Here is a 27,882-nt window from a genome sequence, read left to right as displayed (position 1 = left end):
CAGAGCTCATCTCATCACTGCAGCAGGCGGAGAAACGAAGGGAGCGTCTGTAAAGTGCGATCACTGTTTAAAAACGTAGAAGATTCCCACGGATGAAAACCCTGTTGGTGCTAGATGTAAAGTCTTGAAACCTACTGAAGAACAGAGATGATGAAGAAATCAATAACTACCCAAACAACTTCCTGAATTTTAGCAGAAGGATATTTTAGCATTTCAGACCTTCTAAACATGCTTGTAGTGAGTTTTATAAGCAATAAAGTATTGATGTTACAGCAATATGACAAAGTTAATATCACTTGTAGTGCACAGAGACACATCTGATAAACATACTACAATCTTTGGTTTGGTGAAATATGCCTACTTTTTCAAGAAAATATATACAGAACCAGTCAAATGTCAAAAGTCAAAATTATTGTGATCCAAATGCTAGGGCATATTTATATTTTCAGTAAAGAGGACACTCTTGGTATACATATATGCATAGTAATAATAACAACAGTAACAATAGTAATAATACATAGACTTAAATGCTAATGTGTGTGCATCTCTGGTCAAATTGCAGGCTTAAACAGGTCAGATCCCCAGAGACACACTTCTTAAGCATCATTACTCTCTATTTACCAACTTACCATTTAATTACAGTTAGGCATATTTGACTTTAATATTTGATATTGTCTATCATCCAGGAAAGCAGAATGAAAACATAGATGCCCAGTCTAGGCAGCATGGTGTATGCAGTGAATCAGCAGAGGAAATACTTGAGTTGGCCACAAGGGGCACTGCCAAACCAGAGGCTGGGGCAGAACAAAAAGAGTTGATGCAGCTTCCTGATGTAGAGACTGCCATGGTGTTTTACCTACAGGCACTTCCTGAGTTTACCATGTTCCAGCTCCAGGTGCTTCAGGAAGCAGACCCAGTTTTTGGGTCTCTCCTACTTAAGTATGGTACTTAAGTACCAAGGTACTCAAGGTTGGCTCATCGGAGGTGGCTGGTGTGTTTGTGAACATATTAAACCTGTCCCTTGCACAAGCTTTTGTGCTATCTTGCTTCAAGACCACCACCATCATTCCCCTCCCTAAGAGAAGTGTTGTGACCTGCCTGAATGGCTATGGCCCTGTTGCACCCACCCCAATTGTGAAGAAGTGCTTTGAGAGAATAGTCATGAGTCACATCCAGAAGACCATCCCCAACACTCTAGATCCACTACAGGTTGTGTACCGACTGTACACACCCTCAACACAGCCTCTTCAAACTCCAACATTCAGGCCAACGCTACAGGAGCGTAAAGTCCAGGACAGCCAGACTGACTAACAGTTTTTATCCACAAGTCGTCAGGCTGGTTAACACCTCCTCCCCCTTTCATTCTAAGCTGTCTGAACTCTGACATACACCCATTAATATGAGCCCACTACATGTATCGCTGCTACTGTTTTACTAATTGTAATTAAAGCTTGTAGTTTCTTAATCACAGTTTCTAATCAGGCGGCTAATTACAGGCTGCTGTTAGTGAATCTTAATCTGTTAAAGCTTTGGTTTGTCTGAAACTTAAAACTGAGCTGAGATTCGGTTTTGTAGTCTGATTTGAGTTCATTCTTATGGCGTCTCGTATTTGAGTGGGTGTGTTTAGATGTCCCACTTTCTGCAGCGTTATACTGTTTAACAGAACAGCCTCTACCTTTATGTAGCCCAGAGTTCTTTCTATATCTGTCTGGTTCCATCCACAGTAAAAGTGTCAGAAGTGTGTATCGTAAGGTGTGTATCGGAGGTGAGTCAGATCCACTGAGGAGCTGAATCTACTTTGGTTCATACAGCGGTTCTGATTTATGTTAATATGTTCACAAAATCTGAGGCAGGTAAAACCACACTGTCTAATCTACTGTTTTCCCCACTGATAAACTCAGTGCACTTAGAGGCATTAATTCAAAGATAAACATGTTTAATGTTACTTAATATTCATTCATTTCACATAGAGTTCAGTAGAGTTATATCAGTTAGTGCTGTGAGGTGGGAATGCTGGGGTTTCAGTGCTCTGAATTAACAACGCTGACTATTATTTACATTTATTTACCCATATGCACCATTACACAGCACACAGATGGAATTTGGCCTCCGCCTCCGCCACAGTGACCGTGGTCAAACATGAAGAGAGTGACGGCAGCGGCCGGGTAACAGAGAGGGTTAACTGCCTTGCTCAAGGGCCCAACAGTGGCAGCTTGGCAAACCTTGGTATCGAACCCACAACTGTGTCATCAATAACCCAGTGTTCCAACCACTGCCCATTTACACACAGTGTGATGATTGTGTTCATCTTTAACTCAAAAAAACATAAAAAAAGATTCAAATCAAGATACTTTTTATTTTAGTGTGTACTTTTATAGTTTTACTGGAGTAAAAAAATAAAAAAAACTTTTACACAAGTATTTTCTAACTGGAGTATTTGTACTTCTACTTAAGTATGGTACTTCTGCCACCTCTGCTTAGTCCTGTCTGGCTAAACAGCTTTAGCAGCTCTGTACAGGTAAGAATACAGAGATCCTAAAGCTAGGTTATACTTGACGTACTGCACCTGGTACAAGGGTGCTCACTGCGTGTGATCACGCAATCCCAAACTTGGCATTCACTGAAAGCACTGTGCTTCATTTAAAGCCTATGATCCCTCTATAAGAGACCACAGAAGAAGTAAATAGCTCAAAACTCATGGAAGGAGGTGGTGTCAACTATAAATGCCTATACGCTGTGGAGTCTTGTGCAACACTCCCGAAAGTCCAAATCAAAAGTCCAGGTCCAGTTCTCAACTCAGGAACCCTTCTGCTCCTGCAGCTCCTTAACCAGGTAAGGCTCATGCTTCAGAAGACTCCCATAAAACCGTCTCTTTATCTCCTGCCCTCCAGACAGGAAACGGTAGAGCTCCCTCATCTGATCCTCTGATGTTTCAATTTTTTTGATGATGGAGTACTTCTGATCTCCTATATAGGGCTTTAGGTCATCTGCAATAGGGGCCACTAATGAAACCCTCTCAATGAGTTCTGTCCTGTGTTTGTCCACAAACCAAACAGCTGAAAAGAGAGAGACATAGATACAAAATATGAGCAAAAGTATTAGGACACCCCCTCTAGTCCACACCTGGCATTAGGCATGGTGCCAATAGGTTCATGTTGATCTGCTCCAGAGAGTCCTATTTTACTGGCAGTACTTCTCTACAGGGACTAAATAAGCTGTGTGTGTGCGCATTTGCACATCTGTGTCAGCAATAGGTGGAACTTAAAGTAGCTGAATTCATTCATTAGAAGGGGTGTCTACAAACATATGAAGTCACATTTGGAAAAACATAGTCACATTTCATTTTTCTTTAAGGGTTTTGCTTCAGTAAAAGAAATGGATCTGCACAGAACCCTGACAGGTCAAAGGAACTATTGTTCGCAGTGGTAAAACATCTGTTAAAAATGCTAGCTAAAATAAAATAGCTTCTGAAAGGTTTACTTACAATTAAAAGTCAAAGAACCATTAAATGCTATATCCTTCTTGTAGATAATTTTATATAGAACCTTTTAAAAGGGTTCCACTATCATTACAAATCATTTGGATGTTTACATGGTCTTGAATAGATTAGATCGGACAGAAAACCTCTTGTAAATGGTTCTCAGTAGCATCCAAAATGAATCCTCTATCGTTACAAGTCAAATAACTTTTTTTTGCCAGGTTAAAAAATTATTTGCTTTTGTAGATGGTTCTAGATAGCGCCCAAAAGAATTTCACTTGTTACAAGTTAAATAATCTATTTTGAGTACCGTACAGATGTTTATAGATTATCTATAGATGCTCGTACCCTTTGCAAAGGAAGAGTCTTCATCTGTAAACATCTGAACACATTAATGTAAAGACTGTATCTTGAGGAGATCTTCTTAACCTTAATAATCATTACACAGCTTACTTCTTCCATTCTTGAATCATCTGGAATAAGGTATAAGTGAAGAGTCAGGGGTTCAGCCAGAACGCGATAGATCAAAATCTTGCAGTGAGCCTTCACCCGAAATCCATTTTTCACAAGAACACCTTTTGGGGAGAATGTGGGGTGGAGCAGTGTTGCATGGAAGCGGGTTAAGATACACCTCTCTAAAGAGACTCCTTCATCTGTAACATGACAAACCTGCACCGCATCACCCAGCAACCATTCTGAACCTGTAAAGATGAAAAAGTAATTACAACAGTTATTACAACAGTTATTACTGCAGGACTGCATTAAATTACATTTGTTTGACAGCAGATAAAATCACTGCTGTCTTCATCTGTAAACACAAACATATACAGTATTACACAGAGAGACAGAATTCCACCACGGTGGAGGAAAAACACTGTTCTATTCAAATTAAGAGATTCTTGACCTAACTTACCCTCAGGTCTGAACACCTGACTGAAATCACCTAACATGACAAAACAAAAACATTGTGATATTTTGGTAAAGGCCGTATTCTGGAATGTGTAAATTAACAAGATTATATCCTTAAAGCTGTCCTATAATAACTATAATAACTGGTGTTTATCTTGGCATGGTTGAATAATGAGTGTTCAGTACATGAACTGTGAACCTCAAATAAATACAGTGCTACTACAGTACACTTCATAAAAGGAAAATCAGCGTGTTTCATTGTGAGGTAATATAACAGACTGTTAAATAGGCTTGAGCAGTTTTTTTGAGTCACATTTGAGCATTATGACCATATAAGTCCCATACTTATTATTTTTTATTAATCAAATGAGCTAAACACATAAACATATTCTGTGGCTCCTAGAAAATAACATTAGTGGGTCACACACCTTTCCGTATTTTGACTTCCCAGACAATTTCATTGTTGTCTTTTGCCAACATCTGCAAATAAAAGTCCTCTGTAGGATTGTTGACGTACACCTCGAAAAAGTTTGGGGTTCGAGTGGTGTATCTCAGTTTCAAGCACTAATGGAAGAATATGATAAAGTACAGTGAAACAAGTGATGAGAGATAAAGCTGAATTATAAAGAGCTGGAAATTTGAGTACTACCTCAGGTGTGATTTCAGAATCATAGTCTGAAGTTTTGGTTTTCTGCATTGTTTTCAGTTTGAACCAGTCTTTCATTTGTAGCGACAACTCTGGATTAGGCTTTGATATCATCACACACTTCCCACTCTCCTGCTTTTCTACAGCCTGTAAGAACAAGTAGTGAATATTGCACACTAACACACCTAATTCCTGGCAGGATATTTCATATTTCATTAGAGAAAATCTTTTATTGTAAATAATATTTAATCATTCTTTTAAACCTATGATCAACAATTCTGGGGCCTTAAAAACTGTAGCATGCTTTTAAAATAACTTTATTCTGAGTGGTTAATAAAATGTATCAGTGACAGCATATCACAGCATAACAGCAGTGGAACATCTGAACACATTAATGTAAAGACTGTATCTTGAGGAGATCTTCTTAACCTTAATAATCATTACACAGCTTACTTCTTCCATTCTTGAATCATCTGGAATAAGGTATAAGTGAAGAGTCAGGGGTTCAGCCAGAACGCAATAGATCAAAATCTTGCAGTGAGCCTTCACCCGAAATCCATTTTTCACAAGAACACCTTTTGGGGAGAATGTGGGGTGGAGCAGTGTTGCATGGAAGCGGGTTAAGATACACCTCTCTAAAGAGACTCCTTCATCTGTAACATGACAAACCTGCACCGCATCACCCAGCAACCATTCTGAACCTGTAAAGATGAAAAAGTAATTACAACAGTTATTACAACAGTTATTACTGCAGGACTGCATTAAATTACATTTGTTTGACAGCAGATAAAATCACTGCTGTTTTAATCACAGCTCAGTTTTACTGAAAGGGTTCTATAAACTGTGTAAATGCAGGTTTAGAGCCCACAGCTTCAAACTTCCTCAATAACACTGCATGTTCAGACTTTTGAGCCTAATATTTTATACCTAAACAGAGAAAGTGGGGTAGATGGACAGCCTCCAGCCTCCCTGAGATGACCGTGATGTCCAGTAATGGGCCACAAGGGTGATACTGATCTCTTTCCAGGACTTCACTCACTAAATCCCAGTTACTCCAGTAATACTCCAGTTCAACTTCACAGGAGCTTTTCCACCGGACACCAGTGACCCCACACTCATAACTCCCTGGTGCAGCCGTGATCCTGGAGAATCAGAATGAATGAATTAAAGAAATGAATTCAAAAATATAAATAGTTTCATGAACTTATAATTAAGAGTATACAGGCACTTTATGATAACACAATAGCAAGAATTAAAATGAACAGATACACACATGGACAAAATTGTTGGTACCCCTCAGTTAAGGAAAGAAAACCCCACAATGGTCACAGAAATAACTTAAATCTGAGAAACTTAATAATAAATAAAAATGCTATGAAAATTAAACAATGACAGTCAGACATTGCTTTTCGACCGGGCTTCAACAGAATTATTTTCAAAAATAAACTTAGAATAAAAAAAAAAAAAACAGGCCTGGACAGAAATGATGGTACCCTTAACTTATTTTGTTGCACAACTTTTTGAGGCAAAACTGCAATCAAACGATTCCAGGTTTTTACTCCAGCCCAGCAGCAGCAGCACCTCACATATCTACTGAAGGTTTTAAGACCAACTAAACCAGTAGAATCAGGTGAACTTCTGCTTGACTGGCCACACTGGCCCTCTCTGTACAAGACTGTGACCTCTATACTGAATTAAAAGGTGAACTCATCTTGACACTAGGTTGAAGTATGTGTATCAGTACCTGTACTTTCTGCCTCCATTTGCTGACAAAGCCACAGCTTCAGGCAGAATGACCACCCAGTCTGTTGAGTCCTGGATCACATAAAAAAACATATACATACATTTAATCTCACAGAACAGTAACCAGTAGAACTAGTAGTTCAGTAGAATCACTGAGATCTGGGACTTTCTGCAGCATAAATTTACATTCAGTGGGATTTAAGGAAAAATCAGGAGTTTAAAGAAAAAAATAATTTAGGGAATCAGGGCTTACCTTCCCGCTGGAGCAGGAATGACAAATTCGTGGTGTCCCTGCAATAATTAAAAATAAATAAATGAACAAATAAATTCAAATAAACTAAAACCAAGTCAAGAATCCTTTGCTGATTTAACTGACACCAATCTGCACCGCTCTTCTGGAGGCAGGCTCCGGATGCTGGGATAGGAGTCTCTGGTGTCTCTGAAATCCACAGAACTACAAATTACCACACTAAACAAATCACAGCTTCAGCACCCCCTTGTGGACAATCTTGCTAAATATGCATGAATGAGTGAGTGGGGTAATGAGTGACAGGCCATATCCACAACGTGCTTTACATGCATAAAAGCTTACCTTGAGGATAGGTCCTCTGGGTTAGGTACCCCAGAAGACGATCGGACGATTTTACGAACTGGACAATCTTCTCTCCCCAGCCAGTTCTCGTGCTTGTGTGAACTTCCTCACTGCTCTCATGTTCTTCATCAGAGTGAAGAGATTCTTCAATAGCCTTTGATAATTCATTCAAGTTATGTTTGTGCTTCTCCACACCTGGGGGAGAAGGAAGCCATGAAGTTACTGTATAAAACACTAATTAGCTAACTAAACAAACAAACAAACAAAAAATTATACTCACTTTTCTTGAAATGGCCAACTGACAATTGCCCAGATTCAGAGTTTGCTGCAAATGTGAGAGAGTGTTTAAAGATTTTTTTTTTATGTACTGAGCACTAAAAGGTTAAAAACCCATCCATCATACTATACCTACCTTCTAAACCTCAAAGCACACAAACAGACGAAACACATGAAGGGAACACTAATTACCCAGTGGCTGCTCAGGTTCCTGACCCACATTCCTGAATATGTAGGTCATTTTAGTGCACAGCTGTTTCCAGATCCGTTTATAAATTTGAGAGTCAAAGTTCTCATACATCATCTTGTTAATTTGATCTCCTCGTTCTCGTATTACCTCAGCAATCTTCCTAGCTTCATCTTGACTGAAAATTAAAGTCAAACAGATAAGAATATTACACGTTTCTTTACTCCCTTTTCATTTTCACAATATGCAATATTTATCATGATGCGTGTGCCCTCAGACACAATAAGATAAAATAAGATAATCCTTTATTAGTCCCACAGTGGGGAAATTCACAGTGTCACAGCAGCAAAGGGATAGCACGACACTCAAAAACGCAGATAAATTACCACTATATACACAATATAAATAATCGAAATAACTCGAAAAAAAATCGAAATAACAGATAAAATGCATCAGGAGCAGTAGATTTTTAACCCTCCTGTTTTGTTGTGGGTCAAATTGACCCGTTTCAAAGTTTTAAAATACAGGTATTTAATTAATTAATTTATTTATTTTAGCATATAACCTTTTATGCTGGGCTTAATTAGTGTAATGATCATATACATGAAAAAGAAATTAATCATTAAATGTGTTTCTCATAAATGTTAATGTACAGTATGTTTACACTGCAGTTTGACCCACCCAGCCAACATGCTTAAGTGGGGCTTACATGGAATGTGGGCTAGGAAGGTTCCAGGTGGGCATGGGCTCTGAGTGGGTTTGTACTTACAGTGGGGAAAAAAAAGTATTGAGTCAGTCACCAATTGTGCAAGTTCTCCCACTTAAAAAGATGAGAGAGGCTGTAATTTACATCATAGGTAGACTCAACTATGAGAGACAAAATGAGGAAAAAAAAATTCAGAAAATCACATTGTCTGATTTTTACAGAATTTATTTGCAAATAATGGTGGAAAATAAGTATTTGGTCAATAACAAAAGTTCATCTCAATACTTTGTTATATATCCTTTGTTGGCAATGACAGAGGTCAAATGTTTTCTGTAAGTCTTCACAAGGTTGGCACACACCGTTGCTGGTATGTTGGCCCATTCCTCCATGCAGATCTCCTCTAGAGCAGTGATGGTTTGGGGCAGTCGGCGGGCAACACAGACTTTCAACTCCCTCCAAAGGTTTTCTATGGGGTTAAGATATCGGGAGACTGGCTAGGCCACTCCAGGACCCTGAAATGCTTCTTACGAAGCCACTCCTTTGTTGCCCTGGCAGTGTGCTTAGGATCATTGTCATGCTGAAAGACCCAGCCACGTTTCATCTTCAATGCCCTTGCTGATGGAAGGAGGTTCGCACTCAAAATCTCACAATACATGGCCCTATTCATTCTTTCATGTACACGGACCAGTCGTCCTAGTCCCTTTGCAGAGAAACAGCCCCAAAGCATGATGTTGCCACCCCCATGCTTCACAGTTGGTATGGTGTTCTTTGGATGCAACTCAGCATTCACTCTCCTCCAAACACAGCGAGTTGTGTTTGTACCAAACAGTTCTACTTTGGTTTCATCTGACCATAAGACATTCTCCCAAAACTCTTCCGGAACATCCAAATGCTCTCTAGCAAACTTCAGACGCGCCCGGATATGTACTGGCTTAAGCAGGGGAACACGTCTGGCACTGCAAGATCTGAGTCCCTGCCGGCGTAGTGTGTTACTGACGATAGCCTTTGTAATGTTGGTCCCAGCTTTCTGCAGGTCATTCACTAGGTCCCCCCGTGTGGTTCTGGGATTGAGATCTTGCATGGAGCCCCTGATCGAGGGAGATTAGCAGTGGTCTTGTAGGTCTCCCATTTTCTGATTATTGCTCCACAGTAGATTTCTTCACACCAAGCTGCTGCCTATTGCAGATTCAGTCTTCCCAGCCTGGTGCAGGTCTACAGTTTTGTTTCTGGTGTCATTCGACAGCTCTTTGGTCTTCACCATAGTGGAGTTTGGAGTGTGACTGTTTGAGGTTGTGGGCAGGTGTCTTTTATACGGTTAACCAGTTCAAACAGGTGCCATTAATACAGGTAATGAGTGAAGGACAGAGAAGCCTCTTAAAGAAGAAGTTACAGGTCTGTGACAGACAGAAATCTTGCTTGTTTGTAGGTGACCAAATACTTATTTTCCACCATTATTTGCAATAAATTCACAGACTTAATTTTTTTTCCTCATTTTGTCTCTCATAGTTGAGGTCTACCTATGATGTCAATTACAGGCCTCTCTCATCTTTTTAAGTGGGAGAACTTGCACAATTGGTGACTGACTAAATACAGTTTTCCCCACTGTATGTGTTGTTATTGGGACCCAGTTGGGCTGTGTGAGATAAAGGGTTATAGCCCACCTTTATCTCACATGGGCCTCATCTAGGCCTTCGTGTGCAGTGTACAAACCAGATGTGGCCCATGTTTAACCCCTCCTGGTCTCTTAGTGACCTTAGTGGGCCAGTTGGGCTTCCCATACAGTCCATACATGGGGCAGTAGCTAAAGCTAATGTTTAGAGAATATCTGCTTCTGGATTGCTTAACATGGTTAAAAACGGGTCAGTGGAGTATTATCACTGACCCTTACAAGTGAACATCAACTAAAAACTACTATTCAAATACTGTCCCGTACTGAGTACAGTGATTTATATTCAAAATCTGCTGCTTTTCATCCAATTAAACCAGACTGGTCACACTGTACACTGCACTGATGATGTCCTCAATATGGTTGATTGTTTAGGTTTTCTTCACATTACAAAGTTAATGCATTGTGTAGTAGTTTTCTCTTTATCTTTGCCTTAATTTAATTTAGTGCAACCAGGGATGACCACATCTGGTATTTCATCTTACCCAAATCATGTACATGTAGAGTTTTACACCATAAACCGACATAAGGGGGCAACAGCCGCTCTGTTTGGGCAGTGACACCAGCCCTCTTAGCACACCAGTGTTTCCCCAGCTGGTAATTCCACACATTTCACTGGAGGTCATACCTGTACAACATTTTTTCATCATTCTTAATGATGCGGTGACGGGACAGTTCTTTTGCACTCTTTTCATACTTCTGCAGAAGTTCCTCCAGCTTCTCAGTTTCATCTCTGTCAACTAAATGAAATAAGGATTAACATCAAATGCACCCGTCACTGTGAAAAGCTGGTGTTGCTTATGCCAGAGAATATGTGGTACATTCTGGCCCATGAAAATGACAAATGACAACCTATAGCAGAAGACCAAGTGCGAGAGTTTGAGGGTGGAGAAGAACGCTGTCTTCTCTAATGGCTGGGTCACGTACTGAGGATGGACAGCCAGCGTATCCCTAAAGTAGCATTGCGATGGACACCAGCTGGAAAAAGGAAACCAGGAGGGCCCAGAATAATCTCAGCCGGCGTGAAGAAGGACATGTTGCTGTTGATCGTGGCAAAGATGTCTTATTTAAATAATCAATGAAACAATAAAACAGAAAGCTAGTGGGGGCTACATTAGACAGAAAGTCCCATTAGCATTAGCACACTAGTCTATACTGTACTGAAAGGTTTAGCATCAGAGGAGTAGTCTATATGTACACACAGCACAGCAGTGAGGAACCGCTAGAATTTATTTTAAATAAGTCTTCATATATTGTGTTGTAACTCACTCACACACTCAGATGGAACATTCTCCACAAGGTGGCACTATTAGTACTAAAATAGCTTAGGGTGCTCCACATCAAAGGCACTGTGTGGCCTTGTCGTTATTATATACTTAATAATATTAATATAAATAATATTTAATACATATTAATATTATATATTTAAGAACCCATTGACAACAGGCTTCCACAGACCATTTTAAATAAAATAAAAAATGTATCATCATATTTATTTGCACAATTAAGAGCACCAGTGCTTCTTTAGTGATGTGCAGACTTTAGATTTAATCACTGTTCATGTCTTCAGAAGGTCGTTCTCGTATTTTTGTGCTTGAGGAGTTAGGGTAGAATGGTTGTTGGTGATATCAGGGGTCTTTGTAGCTTGCAGGCTTCATGGCTTTCTAGAACCTTGAGCTAAACTGAACAGACATTCTGGTCTGCTGTCACTGTTCTCACTAGAACTAAAACTAGCACTTGCAGTCGTCATCACTGTATCACTGCACTGCAAACAGAGCTGATTTCAGATCAGTTAATAAGTGTGGTGACATTGTGGGATCTCACTTCATAGTGACGTAAATCAACGTTTATATTGACTTAGAAAAAAAAAACTATCAGGGAAGCCCACCAGCTACATGTGATAAAGCTTAAAGAGTCTCCAGAGCTGTTTTTGGGAACCATGGTCTTGTAGAATTTGGACTACACAACACTGTAAGCAGTATTTGTTAAGACATTTCACTCTACATATGGAATATTAAGGGATAAGCAGAAATTCAGTATTCTTATTAAAGTGGAATGCTCAGTCTCAGTCTAAAAATGAGGTAATCTGGAGTAGGGTTACAGCAGTATGTCCTTTAAGCCTAATAAATATGGGTTAAAAAAAATGCAATCAAATAATAATAATTAGCTGTAATAATTTTAAAGAGCTTCAGGGAGACATTTTACATCAACTTTCATTAAGAAATAAAAAAGCTTAAACTACAGTGAAGCTTTTGGTCAACCAAGCTTTTGTTTCAATTACTTTAAGGGTCAGTTAATAATAATAATAATAATAATAGTAATAATAATAATGAAATTTTTGCAGACTAACTTTTTACCTTAAAAACATTATGATCATGATTTCTTAGTGGGTTTTACTCACCAAATTTAAATGACTCTGCCATCTCTCTTTCTTTCTTGCGTCCACAAGTTTGGACAGATTAGTCCACACGGGAAAGGGTTAAAAAAGCCTGCAGCAAAAAAAAAAAAAGAAAACAAAAAGGGTTAGAAATGAGATCTTTTTAAAGTTGGTGTCAGAATTACAGTGGAACTGAATGTTTGTGGTGATATGTGCTGTGTTCATTAACCAGCTCTGAACAGGCATACCTACTACAATACCCAGTGTCCTCAAGCAATCAACATCCGGGGTCAGAGCGTGTGGCGGGCTTTGCTGCAGCTATAGAAGATAACGTATATGAATCAAGAAGCCCAAATGAATCATTTAATTGAATCGGTTCATTTGAATGAACTGGGTTATCATCTTTATGTTATATTTTAACCTTAACCCCCCCCACCCAGAGCTGCTGACCACTCCCCCCCAACCCCCCCCCCCAGGCTGTACTTTCACTTTCACTTTCTGTGGACTTTACCCATCTGCAGCTGGAGCAGAAGATCATGTCCAAACTGAACTACTGTTAGATATCCAGCTGTGGTCTTCTGTATCATCAGACTTACAGGCTTACCAGGTCCAGAAAAGATCTCCAGCTCTAGCTTCACATTTAGCTTAAAGTCCAACTAGTGCACGAGGAAACTAGCCCACAAGCAGGACATCGAGGTCCCTCCTCTTGTTCACAGACTACATCCTAAAATCCCTGAAATTACTTTTTTCTAAATGCTGGAGGAACAGAGAACACACTTAAAGCCTCATACTTTCTCAAAACTCCCAATCAAGCCCAGTTTATCTAACCAAAACAGACGGAACCGCTGCAGCAGGCGCCGAGGACTGCAAGGGAGCGTCTGTAAAGAGCGGCTTCTGTTCAAAACGTACAACATTCACAGAGATTAGGAGCCTGTTGGTGTTAGTTATAAAAACTTGAAACACACATTCTAGCCCTAACAACGTCCTGAATTAGCACATATACATCCATCCAAGACGTACACATCTCAAATCATGTGTATTGTATGGAAACACATCTTACAAACACACTATAACAGTTATATTGTTTAAAATGTATTTATTTTGTTTTTGCATGTAATAAACTGCTACTGTGACACATCAATATAACATTCAGATGTAGTATTACTTGTTGTCTGCAGAAACACGTCTGATAAAAATACTACAACTTTTAGTTTGGTAAAATAAGCTTCAGATTAATTTTATTTTTTTAAATTCAATTTATTGTTACAGTGACATCCAAATAATAGATAGGTCTAAAATCACTTTTAGAGAAACATCACAAAGAACCATCTGATGAACATACTACGACCTTTACTATCTTTACTATAGGTTAATTGTAAAGATTTTTTCTTAGTAATAAATTCTAAAGTACAAAAATACCTAAACTCATGTGCAAAGTACAGACACAGCTTAAAGACCCCCTATAGAAAAAGAATTTCATCACCATCATCTTCTTGTCGCTTGATCCAATTCAGGCTTGCAGTGGTAACAGGGCGAGCACAGAAGCCCAGGCCTCTGTGTCCCCAGCAATTTTTACCAGATCCCCAAGTGCTCCCAGTCCAGCCCTGAGATATAATCCCTCCAGCAGTTCCTCAGTCTTCCCCTGGGCCCCCTCCTAGCTGGTCTTCCTGGTGGACCAGCAACAGGAGGCAACCAGGGGGCATCCTTATTAGATGCCCAAACCTCCTCAGCTGGCTCCTCTCAATCCGAAGAAGCAGTGAGCCCGGCCATACAACGTGTTGTATTCTCAATCTTGTCTTTCGGTCAGTACCCACACTTCCTGACCGTAGGTGAGTGCAGGGCGGTGATTAACTGGTAAATCCAGAGCTGTGCTTTATGCTCAGCTCTCTCAGCTCTCTCATCACCACTGCAGTCCAGTACAGTGAACGCATTACTGCCATCGCTGCTCCTAACCTGAGATTGATCTCATGGTTTGCAGCCAAGGTTTTCAAATTACGGTGCCCTTAAACTGCAAGCTGAAGAGTCTCCACAAGGGGAAGCTCTCCAATCATTTCCATGTGCATTACTGAGGGGCAGGAGATGCACAAGACTAAATGCCCCCCTGCAGTAAAAATACTCTCATAATCATAATGAATTATGTCTGGGATTGCCAATGTGTTGTCATATCGACAATTACCTGAAGTGCTTAGTTTACGCTTTCTTTTAACGACTTTGACCGGAGGTCAGCTCTGCAACCAGTTCAGGCTCGTTCTTCTGAAGACTCTCATAAAGCATCTGATGTTTCTTGTACCCTCCAGACAGGAAAGAGTAGAGCTTCCTCATCTGATCCTGTGGTGTTTTACATCCTGTGATGATGGAGTACTTCTCATCTCCTATCAGGGCCTTCAGGTCATCTGCAATAGGGGTCACTAACGAAACCTTCTGGATTAGAGCAGTTCTGTGTTCTGTCACAAACCAAACAGCTGGAAATGAAGAGAGAGACAGCACATTTGAGAGAAATAGCATGAAAATGAAAAAATACAGTATAATAAAGTATAATTTGAGCAGAGAGCAGGTAAAGGACGTGCTTATGAATTTGATTAACTCACCGTATTGAATGGACAGATGTCTCCCTGCAAAGAGAAAAACGTTGATGTGCCGTGAAGCCAAGTTTATTTCGACAGCAAATTTTACATAGTGTTTTACACAAATAAAAATGAGTAAAAGATGAAATTAAGTACCTTTAAAAAGAAAAGTTATTAAAAGAAAAAAGTCAACCAAAAGAAGTCTACTTCCAGTATTACGATCTCCCAATATGTGCTCCACTTGACAAAAGCAATTGGCTACCACTAGCATTAGCCCAATTCTATGGGATTTACTTCTAGGATTCTCTACAGGAGATTTGATTACAAACTAAATAAATGTAAACATATATAATATGTCATAACTTTTACAGATGTTAGACATTTATTGATTGTTTAACCAGTTAAATTCAGTAAATAAACAGTAATTGTGTATTAAAATGTGTGGAAGTGTCTCTGTGGATGTGACTTATTTACACTCACAATATCAACCATACATGTAATTTGACCAGAGTGCCTAAACCTTTTTAAACCTAAGGCTGGAATTTTTGCTCATCTGGCATCTCTCGCTTGATTATCTGGATGGAGAACATCCGACACTTACCAGCAAGTGAATGTGATGTTTTTCCATACTCATCTACAATAAGACATACAAATAAACAAATAAGTAAATAATAAATCAAATAGATTATTGACAAAATATAAAGCTCTGACTCCTCAAACCTTGTCCCAACAATCAGCCACCATGGGCTCCTCTCAGCAGCTGCCGAGCACTCTTTAACATATTAACATAATTGAGGCCCACAGTAATGGAATAAACTGAATAACTTTACTTCTGAGACTCAATAATTACACAACTAATTAACACAACAGTTCAGGGTCAATTTAGGAAGAAATGAAGGGGGTAAAGGTTTGACTGAAGAGGTAGTAATACAGTTGATTGGGGTGGCCGATATGGTAAAAATATCACAATATTATTTAAAAAATATTTAAATATTTAAAACACTTCACAATATACAACATTTATTACAATATTTTAACGTGAAGAAAAGATGCACCAGTAGTGGCAGATTCTTAAAACCTGCTCTTATACTCTCCCATAAACAATCCACTACACTTCATCCAGCTAATCAGGATTATTAAACCCTTTGTGTTCTTTAAACTCTGGCGATATCCACAATACACTTGCTTTTATCACGATAACAAAATGTATCACCATTTTGATAAAATATTTTCATTGATTGACAAAATTATTAAAATCAATTTTTACATTTAAAGCTGTTGATTAGCTAAAAAAAATATAAAAAATGAAACAATGTAAACCAAGTAAACCATTGTAAAAACTATATATATATATATAGTATATATATATATATATATATATTATATGCAAAGTCTATATATGCATATAGACTCCTGGTCACACCTCACATTCCCCTGTATAAACACAGACCCTATTTGCTGTTGGATTTACCTGCTCGAATTTCTGCAACCCAAACTTCATCCATCTTATCATTAATCAACTGAAGCTCAAAGTCCTCTTCTGCATGTTTTACATAAATCTCACAGAACTTAATGGGGGAGTGTCTCAGCTTCAGACTCTAAAGAAAAGATTGACAGGTACAAGGTTTCAGTTTTAATGTACATGCACAGAAATGTAGCTGTTCTGGGTAATAATAAAAATACCTCAGGATTAATCTTAGAAGAAAAGGGTTCATTTTCCTTCTTTGTCTGAATTGAGTACCAGCTGTTCGTTTGCAGAGATTTTCTTGGAGCTGGTTTTGAGATTTTTACAGAGTCTTTCTCCTGCCTGTCCACTTCCTGCAGCCAGGATGAGAACAAAGTGCACAGGTATTACAGGTGGAACGGAATTTCATTATCTGGATTATCATTTGATTAATGTTTAAAATATCTTTGTTAAAAAGGCAGTGGGTGTGGCCAAAACCCAGAGTTTCAGTTCCATCAGAGAGAATTCAGGAGTTTTACATTAGGCTACAAAGGCTATTTTCATCAAATCATATTCAACCAAATAAAAGTATATATATCACATTCAAAGTCAAACACAGTAAAACTATCAGTCATCCCACATGAAACAATAAATTATAGTATATATATATAAAATACATAAAATCTAAAGACAAAGCAAATATGTCTAATAACCTATATTAAGATATATATACAGAAATATAGAATGATATAACTAAAAATCAGTATAAATGGAATAGCAGTATACACACTATATTTACACCCATATACAGTGTATCACAAAAGTTAGTACACCCCTCACATTTCTGCAGATATTTAAGTATATCTTAAACACTGACAAAATGACACTTCGACACAATGAAAAGTTGTCTGTGTGCAGCTTATATAACAGTGTAAATTTATTCTTCCCTCAAAATAACTCAATATACAGCCATTAATGTCTAAACCACCGGCAACAAAAGTGAGTACACCCCTTAGTGAAAGTTCCTGAAGTGTCAATATTTTGTGTGGCCACCATTATTTTCCAGAACTGCCTTAACTCTCCAGAGTTTACCAGAGCTTCACAGGTCGCCACTGGAATGCTTTTCCACTCCTCCATGATGACATCACAGAGCTGGCGGATATTCGAGACTTTGCGCTCCTCCACCTTCCGCTTGAAGATCACCAAAGATGTTCTATTGAATTTAGGTCTGGAGACATGCTTGGCCAGTCCATCACCTTCACCCTCAGCCTCTTAAATAAAGCAGTGGTTGTCTTAGAGGTGTGTTTGGGGTCATTATTATGTCCTGCGACCCAGTTTCTGGAGGGAGGGGATCATGCAGGGGATGAAGCTCTGCTTCAGTATTTCACAGTACATATTGGAGTTCATGTGTCCCTCAATGAAATGTAACTCCCCAACACCTGCTGCACTCATGCAGCCCCAGACCAGGGCATTCCCACCACCATGCTTGACACTTTTCTTTGTACTCCCCACCCAATTGCTGCCACACATGCTTGAGACCATTTGAACCAAACAAATTAACCTTGGTCTCATCAGACCATAGGACATGGTTCCAGTAATCCATGTCCTTTCTTGTGTACAGACTTCAGAAGAGGCTTCCTTCTGGGGTGACAGCCATGCAGACCTATTTGATGTAGTGTGTGGCGTATAGTCTGAACACTGACAGGCTGACCCCCCCACCTCTTTAATCTCTGCAGCAATGCTGACAGTACCTCAGTGCATATCTTTCAAAGACAGCGTTTGGATGTGACGCTGAGCACGTGCACTCTATTTCTTTGGACGACCAACGCAAGGTCTGATCTGAGTGGACCCTGCTCTTTTAAAACGCTGGATGATCACAAGCAGTGCTCAGTTTGGACATTTAGGGGTGTAGTCTCTTAGGGGTGTATTCACGTTTGTTGCTGGTGGTTTAGACATTAGTGGCTGTATATTGACTTATTTTGAGGGACGAATAAATGTACACTGTTATAAGCTACACACAGACTACTTTTCATTGTGTCAGTGTCATTTTGTCAGTGTTGTCCCATGAAAAGATATACTTAAATATCTGCAGAAATGTGAGGGGTGTACTCACTTTTGAGAGACACTGTAGAACATATATAGAATATTTACCTGCTGGTGAGCAGTGAAGGGATATGCAAAAATGAATGTTCAACATAGCGTGGTGCAACTGAGCTGGAGGTATTAGAATAACTAATAGTGATTAATGTTAATGTTCAGTGAAATGTTTAACTTATGGCATGTGTGTGTGATGTAGTCCTAGTTACTGTCCTAGTTCAGAGCCTGAATGGTTTGTGGGAAGAAGCTCCTCCTCATCCTCTTTGTTTTTGCCTTCAAAGAGCAAAAGCACATCCCTGACCATAACAGAGAAAAGAATCCATGTTGGGATGGCTGAGGTCATTCATGATCTTCCTGGCTTTCCTCCTGCACCAGTTGTGTAGATGGTTTGCAGGTCTGGGAGCTTGGTCTAAATGATGCTCTCAGATTGGAGAGCCTGTCTGTGTGCTTGGTGGTAGCGATGCTGACCAGTCTTCCTCGTCAGGGAGTTGGTGTGACAGGACCATGTCAGATACTGCGAGATGTGAATTCCAAGGTACTTAAAACTGTTAGCTTGGTGGTGAGTTTGGAGGGGATAATAGTGTTAAATGCTAAGCTGTAGTAAACAAACAGCATTTTGAAGGAAGTGAAGGAACATGACCTGAGAGCTGAACTCTACACCAGCCTTTTTGCACAACAAAAGGACTTTACACTGCAAACCTGTTCTGAAGACCAAACACAATAGAAATATTACTGTACTCATTGTGTTTATTCTGAACCCTCAGAACTCAGCATATGAGAAGAGTGCTAGGCCAGATGAGACAATGTCCTAGTATTCCTACCTGTTCAAGCTCATTCTGTGTTTCCCCATTTATTTACTTGCCAACTACGACATTGTCAACAATCATGATTAAGCATCACCAATTATCAACCTTCAAATGTATTAACGCTGTGAGTGCAGAGTGGACGCTGAAAAAATTATGAAAGTGTAAGCACTGTGCGTAAAGGATTACAGCTCATGGCACCAGTATTAAATACATTTATACTAATCTACCCTCTGTACATTATTCACTTTGAGGAAACACAGAATGTACTGATAATGATTTTTAAGATAAAACAAGTGCACTATTTTTCACATTTGTCTTTGGGGTTTATGTCTGTTAGAAAATAAGAAATTAAAATATGAACTTTACCTGTATAGTTCTGGGATCACAGGTGACCAAATACACATGAAGGGTCAGGTGGGCAGTCAAGGTTTGGTAGATCAACACCTCACAGTGAACTTTCACAGGGAATCCACTTCTGATCAGCAAGCCTTTAGGTGAGAAGGTGGGGTGGAGAAGCTTGGCATGGGAGCAGGTCAGCTCACACTTCTCCAAGACCATTCCACCGTCCTGCATGTCTAGAACTCTGACCTCGTCTTTCAGGGAGGGGCTCGAACCTGTGAACGATCAGAGTTTTAGCACAAGTCAACCAGCAGTGAATTTGAGAAGATGATCCTCCAAACCTCACCTAAACAGGCAAAATGTGGAAGATGAGCTTCTGTAAGAACACCAGAGACAACGGTGATGTCCATTAAAGGTCCACAAGGTTCAAACTGCATCCTTCTGAGGTCTTCTTTATACGACGCCCAGTCAGCAAAATGATACTTCAGGCCAACATCACCATCACAGACCCAGCGGAGACCAGAAACTGAACACTGGTATCTCCCAGCAGGTGAGCTGACCCTAACAGACAAAGCAGTTCAAAAACAAGTTTAACAAAAGCAACTGCTGTGTTCATTCCTGAAGAGTCTAATGATCTGAAAGTCAGCATGAGCAGCAGTAAGTTACTGTGCACATACCAATAGCACTCCTGCCTCTCACTTCTGTTCTCTGATAATTTCTCTTTATGAGTCCAGACCTCAGGATGAACCTGCTTCCAATTTGTCAAATCCTTAAAAAATACAAACACAGGTAAATACAGTGTGCACCTTTAGACACATCCTCAACACACTGTAAACCCACTGCTGTTTAACCCAAATAAATGATGCCTGTTGTGTAAATATAGAGAATTATCTGGACAGTATCAGGTCAAATGAGTCCTCCTACAGTTCTATTCTGGACTTCCAGCTTCTTAGTCAGCTGTGTGTCTAAGCACGAATTTCACTTACGCACGTGGACAAAATTGTTGGTTAATAAAAGAATGGTCACAGAAAAAAAATGAATCTGACATAAGTAATATTAAATAAAAATGCTATGAAAATTAACCAATGAAAGTCAGACACTGCTTTTTAAGCATGCTTCAACAGAATTATTTAGAAAAATAAACTCATGAAACAAAGTCTGGACAGAAATTATGGTTCCCCTAACTTAATATTTTGTTGCACAAACTTTTAAGGCAATCACTGCAATCAAATAATTCCTGTAACTGTCAATGAGACTTCTAATTTTTTTGTTACCATTCGTATTATCCGTCTCTTTGATTTGTCATCAATTTTCCTCCTGAGGCCACGTCCAGGGAGGTTGGCTACAGTCCCATGGACCTTAAATATCTGACTAATATGTGCAGCTGTAGTCACAGGAACATCAAGCTGCTTGGAGATGGTCTTATAACCTTTATCCTTAATATGCTTGTCTATAATTTTCTTTCTAATCTTCTGAGACAACGCTTTTCTTCGCTTCCTCTGGTCCATGTTGAGTGTGGTACACACCATGTCACCAAACAGCACAGTGACTACCTGTAGCCCTATATATAGGCCCACTGACTGATTACAAGATTGTAGACACCTGTGATGCTAATTAGTGGACACACCATGAGTAATGTCCATTTGGTCACATTATTTTCATGGGTACCATCATTTTTGTTCAGGCCTGTTTAAGGAGTTTACTTTTTAAAATAATTCTGTTGAAGCAATGGTTTAAAATCAATGTCGGATTTTCAATTTTTATTTATTATTACTTTTGTCAGATTCAAGTTATTTCTCTGACCATTGTGGGTGTTTCTTTCATTGTGTAATGTAGACAAAAAGAAGGGCAAAACAAACCTACCTAAAACAGGTAAAAATAAATTAATAATGGCTGTTAATTTTAAATAATTCACAAAACAAAAAAACACTGCTCAAACCAGCAAAAGGATATGCACATTTATATAAACACAGTGGCAGTGAGGAGGTGGGGGGAACTGTGGGCCAGCCCCCATGGCACCAAGCTCACCGTCTTGATGCCAAGCACCTGGGGCTGGTGAAGCTTAAGAGGGCTAGCTCAGCCCTTACATAGTAGAGAGGAGCCAAAGGACTCTAATCAAGCCTCTTAAACCTTTTCATTTTGGGTGTTGGTGACGGGGTGTGTTAATAAAGGTCTGTTCTTGAACTCATCTGTGTCTGTCTCTGTGTTTGGCTGACTACTGGCTCGCCAATGACCATGACCCTTTCCCAGAGGATTGTGCCACAACCTTCTTACCTCAAAATCAGCACAACTGTGGCAAGTTGGATGTGCTCTGCACTGATCTATAAAAATCAATAAATACATGATTTATGAAGTTGCTAAGCCATATATAACCATACATGTTAATGTTGTTAGCTGCTTGTCTTTAAATATAATCATTAGATAAAACCCTGAGCAACATCATTTAAAGAGGATCGACAGAAAGTTCTACCTGAGCATTTTTCAGTCTCCATGCATTTGTCCTCTTGTTTTTCTTCACAGTCAAATGCGATGTCATAAGCCACGGGTCCTTTAATGGTGAAGCCCAGGAAGAAGGAAGCAGGACCCTGACACGACACAAAGGCCTGATCTGTGTAGACAGGGATCTCTTTGTCTTCAACATATGCAAACAGCTGCTGTTTCTTAAAAACTCCATAGAAACGGAGTAGAAGTTTCTGGATGCTGCCGTCCGCCCAAATCTTTCCATTTTCCCAGTCCAGAGTGGCCCATGATTTTCTCCTCTGCCTATAAACTGTCCTGTCCCTTGAATGGACATGGTACATTTTCCAGCTGTGAACAAGCCTCTTCAAGCCTGTACCCTGACCCAGGAAAAACAGGGGCCTCAAGTACCTGGAACGAAAGTGCTTTAGGTACTTTTGATCAAAGGCTGACTTCATATTCTCAACAACGTTACTCAAGTCCAGTTTGTTGTGCAACGGTGGATTCTGGATGTTATCTGGCCAAAACAGTAGCAGGATGAGGAGGAAGAATTCTGGGCTTTGGTAAATATTATGTTTCTCTACAAATCTCCACAGAATGGCTCTGAGGGCTGTCAGTGTCTGCAGTACTCTAGAGGTCTCGTCCTTGTTGCTGAGGATGATGTTTGAAAGAATGTACTTCATGGCAGCATCCACATCAGAGGGCTTCACTTCATATACGTTCCTGGTGTGTTGGGTGAGGCGCTCCAGAAAGCTGCTAGGATAGCTTCGATCAAGACAGGAGAACAGACCAGCAAAGCTGCGATCCGTGACGGAATGAGAGGAACTGGCAGGTTTGGAGTGTTTGGGCAGATACCTGCTATAACAGACAGCAATATCACGTTGAAAGTATGGTGGTTCAGTGTTGTATCTGCTGGGTTTGGAGTAAGTCAGGTAGGTCTCAAAAAATGCACGTTTCCTCTCTACATTATACTGTAGATTTATTATCAGGTCTTCATACTGACGGATGCTCTGTGCTTCTGGAAGTACATAAATTGATTTTTTTCCAGTGAGAACATCACACCAACTCTGGTCACGAAATGTCAGAGTGTCAAAAATAACTTTGGCTACTTGAATGTAACCAAAAAGTCCTCTGCAGTTGAACGCATGTGATATTTTCTTTGGTTGAGCAGTAGAGGAGTCTGGAGCTTGCTCATTTTCAGCTGCTTCCTCTTCATCTCTGAATGCCTTTATGGCTAAATCTGCTACTTCTAAAAATTCGGAAGCAGCTACTCTGCTGTACGCCAACGCCCGCAAATGATTTTTGTGGATTTGTCCAAGAGTGTCCCGGAGGAAAGAGTTTTCAGGATCACGAGCGATGGCCTCACGTGCCTGACGTTCAGCCTCATCATAGTTGTGAAGCATGATGTAGAGGAACCGAGCAAAGGCTTGTGGGAAGAAGGCATCCTGTTCGAAAGTATTGGTTGCAATTTCAAACAGTTCTTTACACGTCTTCAGATCACCTTCATCTTTTATGTCTAAAATAAGTCTAGAGAACTTCTCTTGGTTCTCCTCCACAGTTTCTCTTTTAATTATCAAGCTTTTGATTATTTTCACCATGTATGGTGGCTCGTTTGGTTTGCAGGACTCGAGGAATCTTTTGGCAATTTCTCCTTTGGTAATGCCAGCTTCAGCCAGGGCCTTTAGGCACTCGTTAGCAATCATTGGATGCGCTAAGCGAACACACTCACTCTTCATCTCATCTTTTGGAAATATAACTAGGAGATCCATAAAAGGCTCCATGTCTTTTTCAAACTGCAGTTTCTCAGTGATGTTTTCTCCAGGAACTGGAGGAGTGTTGTGTAGCAGGGTTGACATGCAGACCTGTTGGGAGACTGAATGAGGTTGAGGTTTTAAAAGGTCCTGACATCGAGAGACTGGGAGGAAGGACCCAGGGACATATGAATTTATGAGAGTCAAAACTGAGAACAGTTTAGTGCTGCAAGCTGCTTTATGCCCTTTCACGTATTCCATGATTTCTCTGATTGAGCAGAGATTGGCTACATACTGCTCACTGAAGTTGTTTTTCATGAGATTGAATCCATGGAACTGCTTCATTTCTTCATCGCTGTGCTTCAGTTTCATCTCTGCTTCTTTTAGTTCAAAGTCCTGCAGCTCTTTAGAGGACAGTCTGGTTTTCAGGTTTAAGGGGCCTTCTGCCGTGATGGTGTGCTTTCTCTTCGTATTCAGCAGGATAGCCACGGGAACTGTGGCACTCACTCCTCTCTTAACAATCTGCATGTTGAGACTTTCTATTAAATTCCATTCACTGGAATTGTCATCCAGCAACAGCAGTGTTCTGTTGTCTTCTTCAAACAGTTGAACGATGTGGTCTGCTATGACCTCTGTTTCAGCGCTGCTTTGCCGTATTATGGCACATTTAAACTCCTTCCTCAAGTCCCAAAGAACCTGCATGGCCAGCGTAGAGCCTCCACTCCCGGGATGGTGGAAAAGATTAATGCTGGATACTGTATGATTAATTTTTTGGCATTTCCTGATCTGTTTAATGATGCCACTGTAGCCATTCCTTCTGACTAAGAGCGAGTGCTGCTCCTCGGCAGTAACATAATAGCTCCATTTGGGCGGTGAGCCTTTGTAGAAATCTGATAACGTCTGCTGTCCTTTGTCCTGAAAAATATCCTCCAACTGTGCCAGGGGAGTAACAGCATTTTCATGAACTGGGTTTCCTGGTAGTCCAGCACAAGGTGGTGTGATATCCTTCTTCCACATTAAGCTTAACATCGTGGCTTTGTTTCAAACAGCTGAAGGCTTTTTAAGTGGTGTCACTCCAGAAGCAGTGTGTGGAATTCACCTGTGAACAGATTAGGAGAAATAATCTTAAAACTGAGCTGCTGCTTTTTATCTTCTTGTATTTCGTCACTGATCTATTTTTCCTGAGAGTTCCTTAAAAAAGTTTCATCAACATGGAGTTTACTCCATGGTCTTCCTCAAGATGACCTCTAATTGTGTTTTTTTTAGTCCTTGGATTAATGTTTCTTACTGAATGTAAAATAATATTTTACCTATATTACAATTCTATTAGTATTGGCTATGCCATGATACCACAAATCTGGTAGTTCACTAAATACCACTAGAATTCTTAAAAAAAAGAACAAAAATGAATGAAAACAATGAAATAAATATATTTCACAATTAACTTTTATAATATATTATGTATATTTAAAAAAAAAACTTTTAGGGCCCTAGGCAGTGACTGCAGGATGATGTCTTGAAACCCCCTTAATTTCAAGACGTACCTCCATTCACCTAAAATGACTGACGTATTCATAGGAGACAGCCACACATGCCAGAAGTCATTTTCGGGTGATCCTAGGCTATTCCAACATGTCTTTTGTAGAAAAAAGATCAAATGTCCTACTGCATTTATTAGTTTTGTTTGCTTGTTGGAAAATTATCATCTAGAGTGTTTTGGAGCTGGAAATGCAATAATTACTGATTTGTATGGATTAATAACAATATTAATATTAATAACATGGATATTCACGCTAAAACCTTCACAGTCAGTCTGTCTGTAAATAGGCTGGCGCTCTGTGTTCTGCTATTTAGGCCTTGGGTGCTATTTAGACTGTTTCCTCTTGCTGGGGAAGTGTTTGACTGTTGTGGTTTTGTTTTCTGCTAATTCGGTTTTCTTAAGCGTCCTTGTGTTTAAAAAAAGGCAACTATATAAATCTAACTTACACTGCATGTCCAAATGTTTGTGGACACCCCTTTTCATGAATGCATTCCCCCAAGCCATCAGACTTCAACTCTAGAGACTGAACTGATGTCTTTTCTGCTACATGCACACTCTCTCTCTCTCTCTCTCTCTCTCTCTCTCTCTCTCTCTCTCCAACCATTGACCCCAGATAAAATGGGAAGCATTTCCATAAATCAGACATCCATAACATTCAGCCCAAAGCTGTGAATCAGCTTGGGAAACAGTAAGACCTGATTTAATTAGCAGGTATTTTAATTTCCTAATAAGTGACATAGTAAGTTAGTAAACCGCACTAAATGGTTAGTAAACTCAACTTAAAAAGGTGTTTTTAACAGTTTTACAGGCATTAATACATCCCTGATTTGATATTTTTGTCCAGACAGTCCAGTAAAGTGAAGCTATTGCTCACCTTATATTGAAGAGTGCAGTCAGACAGCAGAGATCAGCCAGGGAGGTCTCAGTGTTGTCTAATCTCTAAACCAATAACAAACAGCAACTCAGAGAAAGTTGCATCTCACAGACTGTGGAACTCATCTCTGTCAATACCTGAACCCACATGGAGGCATCGCCCAGTAAGTGGAATGAGGAAGCACAGTGTCAGGCTGGTCTACACACAGAGCCACTCAAGGACATGTCACATCTTCAGCAGCTGAGAAACTGAGCTTTTAGGCAGAAGAAGTAAATAAACCTGGACGGCAGAGAGTGCAGATGATGTGCAGCAGGTACAGGGCAGCTTCTCCAGGGGTGGGCAGAACGAGGTTTCGGTTTCACGAACAGTTCAAACCACGGTGCGCTTCAGTGCGCCCTGCCCTGCTGGACAAAACACATTACTACACTATCGTTTCTCCACTATATATATATATATATATATATAGTGGAGAAACGATAGTGTAGTAATGTGTTTTGTCCAGCATATAAATATATATATATAAATATATATATATATATGCGCCCTGCCCTGCTGGACAAAACACATTACTACACTATCGTTTCTCCACTATATATATATATATATATATATAGTGGAGAAACGATAGTGTAGTAATGTGTTTTGTCCAGCAGGGCAGGGCGCATATATATATATATATATTTATATATATATATATATATATATATATATATATATATATATATATATATATATATGGGCATTAACCATTGCTGTCAGACCAAAACCTTGTATCTCCTGTCAGTGGTCTCTCTCTGCCTGTTACATCAGCTGATCTCTCCACACTGCCATAAATCAGACTTCCATAACATACAGCTTTGGTAACATGATAAGATCTGATCTAATTAGCAGGTATTTGTCTTTTTAATATCTTAGCAAATTATCTAATAAGTTGGCAAACTGCCCTAAATGCTTAATAAACTCTATTTTAATAATAAAAAAGTGTTTAAACAGTTTTACAGGCATTTATTCTTATAAAAATGTGTTTATTCTTGTGGAGTTCACCCTGAATTACAGTACAAGTGAACTTTCAGACAGTCCTATAAAGTGAAGCTGCTGCTCACCTTATAATGAAGAGTGCAGTCAAACAGCAGACATCAGTCAGAGAGGTCTCAGTCTGCCCCCTGCTGGACAAAACACATTACTACACCATCGTTTCTCCACTCCCCACTTTCCTGTGAAGGGTCTATCCAAATGGGCATAAAGCATCACTGGCAGACCAAAACCTTGTATCTCCTTTTCTCTGCTTTTAACTTTTCTCCATAATGTGAATTTGGTAGTTACTCTTTATTTTTTACAATTTCCTGATAAATTACTCTGAATCAAACTATTTTCCATTGACGTCCATTAAAAGATTGAAAAATCTGTAAGGATCATTTATTGAACACATA

The 27,882-nt window shown here is 39.6% G+C and overlaps 2 protein-coding genes across 7 annotated transcripts; both read right to left on the bottom strand.

Annotated features, from left to right (window-relative positions):
* Positions 1-2,912: 2,912 nt before the first annotated feature.
* On the bottom strand, positions 2,913-11,171 carry LOC140546582 (NACHT, LRR and PYD domains-containing protein 1a allele 5-like). Its single transcript, XM_072669955.1, has 15 exons — positions 11,056-11,171; positions 10,832-10,943; positions 7,837-8,009; positions 7,649-7,693; positions 7,369-7,563; positions 7,153-7,215; positions 7,030-7,067; positions 6,778-6,848; positions 5,961-6,175; positions 5,463-5,734; positions 5,037-5,180; positions 4,816-4,951; positions 4,392-4,421; positions 3,932-4,179; positions 2,913-3,056 (listed from the first exon to the last, which is right to left on the bottom strand). Exons 2-15 carry the CDS (start codon positions 10,840-10,842, stop codon positions 3,003-3,005), a joined length of 1,695 nt encoding a protein of 564 aa, XP_072526056.1. The 5' UTR covers positions 10,843-10,943; positions 11,056-11,171; the 3' UTR covers positions 2,913-3,002.
* A 1,446-nt stretch (positions 11,172-12,617) lies between these two features.
* Positions 12,618-26,773, bottom strand: LOC140546580 (sterile alpha motif domain-containing protein 9-like). 6 transcript variants are annotated; one of them, XR_011978359.1, is made up of 13 exons: positions 26,453-26,773; positions 22,301-25,137; positions 22,105-22,151; positions 20,508-20,599; positions 20,177-20,391; positions 19,858-20,105; positions 16,828-16,962; positions 16,616-16,742; positions 15,746-15,778; positions 15,169-15,192; positions 14,064-15,042; positions 12,829-12,898; positions 12,618-12,692 (listed from the first exon to the last, which is right to left on the bottom strand). XR_011978359.1 is itself a non-coding variant. In XM_072669952.1 (12 exons), exons 2-11 carry the CDS (start codon positions 25,065-25,067, stop codon positions 14,783-14,785), a joined length of 3,948 nt encoding a protein of 1,315 aa, XP_072526053.1. In that variant the 5' UTR covers positions 25,068-25,137; positions 26,453-26,773; the 3' UTR covers positions 13,699-14,645; positions 14,757-14,782. The 6 variants fall into 6 exon arrangements, 3 of the variants coding, with proteins under 3 accessions (XP_072526053.1, XP_072526052.1, XP_072526054.1); XR_011978361.1 differs by having other exon boundaries at positions 14,757-15,042; XR_011978360.1 differs by having other exon boundaries at positions 12,626-12,692; positions 12,833-12,898.
* Between the last annotated feature and the right edge of the window lie 1,109 nt (positions 26,774-27,882).

The sequence above is a fragment of the Salminus brasiliensis genome, chromosome 24 (genome assembly GCF_030463535.1).
Source record: "Salminus brasiliensis chromosome 24, fSalBra1.hap2, whole genome shotgun sequence".
NCBI classification, from domain to species: domain Eukaryota; kingdom Metazoa; phylum Chordata; class Actinopteri; order Characiformes; family Bryconidae; genus Salminus; species Salminus brasiliensis.
Note: the sequence above shows the minus strand (reverse complement) of the source record. Positions and strands in the feature narration are given on the sequence as shown.

Bases quoted from the DNA above. Each gene is read 5' to 3' on its own strand.
- LOC140546582 (XM_072669955.1), bottom strand. The intron at 6,176-6,777 runs GTACTGATACAC...CTGATTCTCCAG, and splicing joins AATGGAGGCAGAAAGTACAG to GATCACGGCTGCACCAGGGA. The intron at 5,181-5,462 runs GTTAAGAAGATC...TTGTTCTTACAG, and splicing joins GCTGTGTAATGATTATTAAG to GCTGTAGAAAAGCAGGAGAG.
- LOC140546580 (XM_072669951.1), bottom strand. From the start codon at position 25,067: ATGTTAAGCTTAATGTGGAAGAAGGATATCACACCACCTTGTGCTGGA. The intron at 15,779-16,615 runs GTAAATCCAACA...GTCTTATTGTAG, and splicing joins GGTTGCAGAAATTCGAGCAG to ATGAGTATGGAAAAACATCA. The intron at 15,193-15,745 runs GTAAGTGTCGGA...TTCTCTTTGCAG, and splicing joins AACATCACATTCACTTGCTG to GGAGACATCTGTCCATTCAA.